At 25.5% G+C, this 7,745-nt stretch overlaps 1 protein-coding gene across 1 annotated transcript in view; it reads right to left on the bottom strand.

Annotated features, from left to right (window-relative positions):
* The window catches only part of LOC117178036 (signal transducing adapter molecule 1), a 26,716-nt gene that overhangs the window by 12,031 nt on the left and 6,940 nt on the right, over nt 1-7,745 (bottom strand). The window contains exons 6-9 of the mRNA XM_033369236.1: nt 5,308-5,424; nt 5,046-5,234; nt 1,867-2,099; nt 1,542-1,765 (exon numbers count right to left, since the gene is read on the bottom strand). Of these exons, the coding sequence (XP_033225127.1) occupies nt 1,542-1,765; nt 1,867-2,099; nt 5,046-5,234; nt 5,308-5,424 (763 nt within the window). The remainder of the gene's footprint in view (nt 1-1,541; nt 1,766-1,866; nt 2,100-5,045; nt 5,235-5,307; nt 5,425-7,745) is intronic.

Below are 7,745 nucleotides of genomic sequence, written 5' to 3'. Positions count from 1 at the left end.
ATTCATGTACAAATTTTAAATAATTTTTTATTTTGAAAAATGAACTTTAAGAGAAAATTGAAATAGGTTTTTAAACATAACAAACGACATTCTAAAATTTCTAAAAATAGTATACAAGATTTTAAAGCAAAATGTTTCAATTTGGTAAGATTGCAAAATAAAAACGAACAAAAATTGGGTAAATTGAAGAAATATTTTGTAGAATTTAAAAGAATTTCGAAAGTTTTCAAGAGAATAAACAAATTTTCTTAAAACTGCTGGGAAAATTGAGAAAATTGTAAGGAAATTTTTTTTTTTTTAATTTGGAATGACATTTGAAAACTTTGAGGAAAATCCGTCAGTTATAATATTTCGTAAAATCCCATATTATGAAAAAAATTCTTTAAAGTTTTCTAGATTTTTTTGACAAGCCTGAAATATTTAAAAATATAAAAAAATTTTCCAAGAATCGTATGAAAATTATATTTACATAAATTTAAAAACAAGGTGATAACACTTATTTTCTTGTTCTCAATTCTCAGAATTTAATTTCAGCATGGATTTATTATAGCTCTTCGAAAGATAATTTTAGAATAATTTAAGTGTCAAAGATAAAAAAAATATTCGTTAATGGTCTTTCTTTAAGAGTAACATACAAATTTTGAAATATTTTAGCTTTGTTACAAACTCTAATTGATTAAAAAATATCACATTTAAGAGTTCGTTATTTCATTGTAATAGAAAACAATATTTTAGGATTTATCATATTCCTTGTTTATCATCTATAGATATAATAATTATATTTATTATATAGTAGCATTATATTTTAAAACGGAAATATAAAAAAAGTTAGTTCTTCATCACTATGTTTAAAAGTGTTTGAATATCCGGGACTAACACAAAATATTTATTTTGTCATTTTTATGCATTTTTTCCTATGGTACTGCATGGTTTTGTAGAACAAAGTTACTACTAGCGCCGCCACACGGCCGTTTTCAACTCTTGTGACAGATTTTTTACGCTGGGCAGTACAGTGGAAGCACCCCCCTGATTATGACATATCCAAAATCAATTTTTCACATCAGCTAAAATACATTTGTAATAGGATTAAAGTTTGTACTAATATTTTCTTAATAATGCATTATTTTTTACCGATAAAGTTATTTCGACATTTGATAACATTTTTTTAAAGTATATTATTGTTAAACTTTGAACCTCATTTTCTCAGTTTGACAGTTGAGGGACATGGCGTACTATCACTTTAAGACGACGAGTTGATAAAATGAAACTGTTTTTTTATTTTAAAAATTTCAACTCCAAACGCTTTTAATTTTTTATTGTTTAAATCTTCAAGACTGTACTTTAATTATTATAAAAAAAATTATTGAAATCGAACTTGAGAAGATTTTTCTTCGCGGTCCAGCAGCCATCCTGTTATAGTCTAGCTACAAAGAACTAAATTATTTATGATTACAAGATGCTTGAGCCTTCAGATATACGTTTTCTTATTGTATTCATGATCAAATCTATGAATAAAAAATATTTTCGATATAAGGACTTACCCCTGAGGTTGATAAGGGAGACTATTTTGCTCAGGCATCGGATGTTGGCCACGAATTTGCTGATGCGGTCCAGGTTGCATGTGAAAATGTGGGGGCATTGCCATAGGAGGCATACTCGTCGGACCCATGTATTCGTGTCTCGTCATGTTTGGATTAAAATGAACTGGCGGAACTCCAGCCGGATTGAAGGAAGCCTGCGGCGGAGGTGGCATTCCGTTGAACATCTGCAATTAATAAAAAAGCGTTCAAATTTAAATATTATCCTATTTACAATCCAATATTTATCATTTAAATGTTAAGCAATAATAATCCGAAATTAAATTACATGGCTCGGAAGAGGTGGTCCTTGATTTGGGAATGGATAAGGGTGCATATGCGGCGGAGGCATCTTCGGTAGAACATAATTCGCTGGACCGGCAGGATGTGGTTCGCGCATCAATGTGTGATACAAATTAAGCGCGTCCACCAAATCAGAACTCAACTGCGTGAGGGTTGCGTGCTGTCTGTCTGTTTTCTCCAAAGCTGCATCTATCAAAGGTCCCATTGCAGTGACTTGTTCTAAAAAAGGTAAACAACAGAAAAACAACAAAATTATTCAGTGTGTCCATTTTAATCGAAGGAATAAATTCCCGGCTGCCGGTTCGCAAACATTTTTCACGATGAATGAAATTGAATAATCGAACACTAAAGCTTAAAATTGTTTCATTTGTGGTAATAAAAACTGAACTGCAAATGAAAGCACTCGAAGTGGAAATGTTGAATTTTGAACTTTTAAAATTGAAGTTTAAAACTTTTTTAATTAAAAAATTTGACATTCAATTTCTCAATAATTTACACATATAAAATTGAAGGTAATAATCTTTTTCAATATAAAAAAATAAAAATATAAAATTGAAATCTTTTCAACTGAACACTTTTTAAATCAGAAATTTAATTATTTTTATTTTAAATAGTTTAAACATCCTTGAAAACCTTCAAAATTTTATTTCAAAATATGGAGAAATCTAGTTTTAAATTTGTTCAAATTTTTTCAAAACTTCTAAATATCTGTCAAAATTCATTGAATTTTTTCTACAATTTTGAGGAAATCCAGCATTTTTGAGAAAATTTCCTTAAAATTTTTATGTATAAATAATAATTCAACATTTATTATTTGTAGACGAAATTATGAGTAAGTTTAAGAGATATTTGGAAGCTTTGAAAAGATTCAAAATGAATTTAAAACTTGAAATGATAGTTTAATTTAAAACAAAATGTACATTTTTGCCGATTTTAAATAGAAAAATTAAAAGCTTTTCAAGAATTGTCAAAAGCGCCAAAAAAATTAACAACATTTCTGAAGATTCCTAGCGAAATTAAAAATAATTTTTCATTATGAAAATTTATTTTAAGAGAATATTTAAAAAGATTTTAAATTATACATAAAAATTCAACAATTTAACTTAAAAATGAAACAATTTTTAAATACAAAAATTGAAGTTGTAACCTTCAAAGTTTAAGGCTCTTCAAAATTTTAACAAGTATTGCTCAACATTCAAGAATTAATCTTTTCTTAATTCAAAAATTTCAAATTGAATTGGTTAAAAATGGAATATTTTAGACTAGAATAACAATTAAAAATTTAATAAAAGCCTTCAATTAAGAATATATTAATGTGCAGTTATTTTTAAGTTGAAAATAGTTTATAAATTTTCAGTCAGACTTTCACACTTTTTTAATGACTAAGACTTTCAAATTGAAACAGTTTTATTTTTTACGTTAAAGTGTCATAATTCTTACATTTTGAACTGATTTCAAATCGTTCTATCAAAACTTTTTGTGTTTACTTGCTAATGCTTAAAGTACAGATACATTAAAAAAATTTTGTTTGTTTATTAATTAAATAAAAAAGTTTTTGAATTGAAAAAATTTGGTATTAAAATACCCAATAATTTACACGTATAAAATGGAAGGAAATATAAAAATATAAAAATCCACGTTATAATTTTCAATGCTCTGAATTAAAAAATTAATAAATGAACTTTAAAGTTTTCAAAATTATATAATTTTATGGAATTTTCAGATAGAAACATTAAAAATTGAAAAATTGAAATTTTTTAACTGAACACTTGTTATATCAAAAACTCAATTATTTTCATTTTAAATAGTTTAAACATCCTTGAAAAGCTTCAAAATTTTGAGAAATCTAGAAGTTGTTAAAAAATGGTCCAAATGTTTTAAATTATCTTCGACATTTTTTCAGAACTTCTAAATATCTGTCAAAGTTAATTGAATTTTTCATACGATTTTGAGGACGTCCTGCAAATTTGAGGAAATTTCCTTAAAATTTTGATGTATTAATAATAATTTAACAATTATTATTTGTAGACGAAATTTGAGTAATTTCAAGAGATATTGAGAAGCTTTGAAAAGATTCAATGCATTTAAAACTTGAAATGATTGCCCAATTTAACGTAAAATGTAATTTTTTTGTCGATTTTAAACAGAAAAATTAGAAGTTTTTCAAGAATTGTCAAAGGCCTCAAAAGAATAAAAACATTTTTTTAAGATTCCTGGCGAAGTTAAAAATAATTTTTCGTTTTGAAAAATTATGTTAAGAGAATATATAAAAGATTTAAAACATTTTCTAAAAAATAATTTGTAAGATTTTAAGGAAACTTTTTAAAATTTGCATGATAATTTTGAATCTTTTCGAAACTGCCAAATATCTCTTAAAACTACTCAAATTTTTCTAGAAATGTTCATTCGTAAATTATACATTAAAATTCAACAATTTAACTTAAAAATGAAACATTTTTCAAATACAACAATTAAAATTTTAACGTTCGAAGTTTAAAGGCTCCTCGAAATGTTGACAAATATTGCTCAACATTCAATAATTAATCTTTTTCTTAATCCAAACATTTCAAATTGAATTGGTTAACAATTGAATATTTTACACTAAAACAATATTTTAAGTTTAATAAAAGCCTTCAGTTAAGAATATATTATTATGAAGTTATTTTTAAGTTGAAAATAGTTTATACAGTTTCAGTCAGACGTTCAAAATTTTTTTGATGACTTAAGCCTTTCAAATAGAAACTGTTTATTTTTTAACGTTTTCTGTGCACTTTTTAATACTTAAAGTACAAATCCACTACAAAATTGATTTACTTTTTTTGTATATTTATTGAATAAAAATGTTTTTATCCAAAATCTTCAGCCTCAAACGCTTTTAATTTTTAATTTTTCAAGTCTGCAAGACAGCATTTTAAAATTATTGAAATTAAAAATGTAAGCGTGAATAGTAGCGTAATTAAATAAGATTACAATTCAACTATTTATTTTTTTAAACTGTTGAAATATCATTTGGACAGATTTTTCTTCTAAAAATTTGTAAAATTCCCAGTAAAAAAACAAATTCACTGTCATTTCCCGGTTTCCCGGTCGAAAAACCAACCTGTTATTCATAAAATTGTAGGTGACAAGTTTGATCAATTTTATATCTATTCTAGAAATATTTACCTTCCAAATCAAGCATCTCTGGGGGATCAGTACTATCAGACTGTGGGTCCGCTTCGTGTAATAAATGCATGAGTCTGTCCATTTTCGGCTCATCAATTTCCACCTCGATCACTTCCGGTTCCCTCTTTAACGTTTTCACTTCAACCTCGTCGGAAAACTGAACCAACTTCTTACTGCTGTGTTCCAATTCTAAAGGTAACAAATTGATTTGTTTATGAAAATGCAACGGGGGAAAATTATAATTATTGCAACTTGTCTTTACTTGTATTCTCTGGTTGAGCGGATAGATCTGCAGTTACGAAATTTGAGGGAAAGAGACCTTCGCCCCGATGATTACTTCCTTTCCACCAATTCTGGTCGGAATCATCTAGTATGTGAACTGCAAATGTATTTATAATTACTTTTGAGTTACTAATCATTTATTAAAATTGAGAGAAAAGCTAAAAGGCTGCCAGGGTGTATGATATTTTTCGCTCATCAATTCCCAGTTATTTCGCGTTTGAAAATATCAAATCTGCTCTTAATGGAAGCAAGAATAAAACGCATTTAACATCAGGTTTTTCTATGTATCATTTTTCGTATTGTGATATCTTATTACAATTAAACAATATAATATGTGTGTAATTTATGGTGACGAGTAAAAATTAATACAATTAGATTGCAGTTACTTCAGATATATCGGCACCTGATGCTGGGCCTCTTTAGCGAATATTATTCTAAAAATTTTTTTACACATAATAAGGGAAATATAATACAATTTAAATGTCTCAATTATCTGTTATATTTTTATAAGCATATCCACGGTTAATTATTTTTAGTATTTTTATTGGTGAACGAGTCTTAGATATAATTTATAATTTATGTGGAATTCGTGATTAATTATTGAAAAGTAATTGAAGAAAAATATTGTAAGCATTTTACAACGTCAGTTTAATTATAATTACATGTGTATATAACATAGTGTATACAAATTCACTTCGTATTAAAATAATTGATTTTTATCATGGTTTTTTGCAATAACTCTTAAATAATTAATCAATAATTAATCGCTGATAACAAATAAATTAAAATCTATATCTCAATTTTTTCTTCGAGCCTTCAAAAATAAACATTTTGCTTTAAGTTTTTTTAAATCTTGACATGATTTAAATTACTTTTGAAGCTTTTCAAAATATTTAAGCATCTTTTAAAATTACTACCATTTTTTTTAAATTTTGTAATCTTGTAAAATGGAAAATTTTTGCTTTAAAATATTTTATGCTTATTTTTGAAATTTTTCAAACTTTTCAGACTTCTAAAAAACTTCTAATTTTTTGTTGAGTCTTCAAAAATCCACATTAAAAAATTTTTTTTAAATCTTCAAAAATTTTTTATTAGTTTAAAAAAAGATAAATTAAGAAAATTAAATCTATAGCCGAAAGAGATTATTTTTCAACCAAAAAAGATGACATTTTTACCAAAAAGAGACGAATTTTCTCAAAAAAATATAATTTTTTAACCCGAAAATAAGAACTTTCACCAAACAAAAAGTCATTTTCGTCCAAGTAATTGAATTTTCTACCAAAAAGATTAACTTTTTACCAATAAGTACGAACTTTTAAAAAAACTTTTACATTTTCAATAAAATAGATAAATTTGCAACTAAAATGATGAATATGAATAAAAAAATTAATTAGTAACAAAGTAATTCAACTTTTAACCAAGCTGTTAAATTTCCAAGTGAACGAAAAAGAATTTTGAATTCAAAATATAATAATCGTTATTTCATTTTAAAAAATTAATTTGAAAACTTGAAGTCGTAAAAAAACGACGAATTTTTAACAAAACAGTTGAATTTTCAATGCAGAAATAAGACTTTTCAACAACAACAAAATCATTTTCCTAAAAGTAACTGAATTTTGTACCAAAAAGATGAATTTTTAATCAAGTACATTAATTTTTTACTAAGAAAGACGAATTTTCGATGAAAGTCTAATTTTGTTGACTTGAAAATATTAATTTTCAGCAAAAAAAGTTAAATTTAAACCAAATAATTGGATTTGAAACCGAAAAGACTAATTTTCTACGAAGAAGATTAACTTTCTACCATAAAGGACGAATTTTCAATGAAACAGTTACATTTTAATCTAAACATATGAATTTGCAACTAAAATTATGAATATTAATGTCAGAAAATGAATTTTTAATAAAGTAGTTCGACTTTTAACCAAGAAGTTGAATTTACAATCAAAAATATGAATTTTCAATTCGAAATGTAATAATTTAAATTTCATTTTAAAAATATTTTTATTTTAAATTAAAGATTTCCATTAAGTCCCAAAACGAAGAAATTTCTCTCGTACGTTTCAGCTTGAATAATTTTATAAAAAATTTAAAGAATTTATTGTAAAATACTCTTTTCTACTTTTTTCGGGTATGCTCTACACGATGCAATGGCCAAAAAACGGAAGCCAAAAATTTTATATTTCGTTTTATCGATATTTTTGATGGTTTTTTCGCTCAAATCATATACATAATTAATTTTACTTCAGTAAAAAGGTATTTGAATAGTTTATTTTTAAACAAAATAAAAATGTGTAGTGTTAAATAGGTAAAATCATAGATAGACGAATAAATGAAGGTAAGAAGGTTATTGGTAGAGCAGGTCCCCTTATCAGAAGTAAAAATATATCAAATAAAGCTAAAATGGCAATACATAAT

Source organism: Belonocnema kinseyi, chromosome 8 (assembly GCF_010883055.1).
Source record: "Belonocnema kinseyi isolate 2016_QV_RU_SX_M_011 chromosome 8, B_treatae_v1, whole genome shotgun sequence".
In the NCBI taxonomy this organism is placed as follows: Eukaryota; Metazoa; Arthropoda; class Insecta; order Hymenoptera; family Cynipidae; genus Belonocnema; species Belonocnema kinseyi.
Note: the sequence above shows the minus strand (reverse complement) of the source record. Positions and strands in the feature narration are given on the sequence as shown.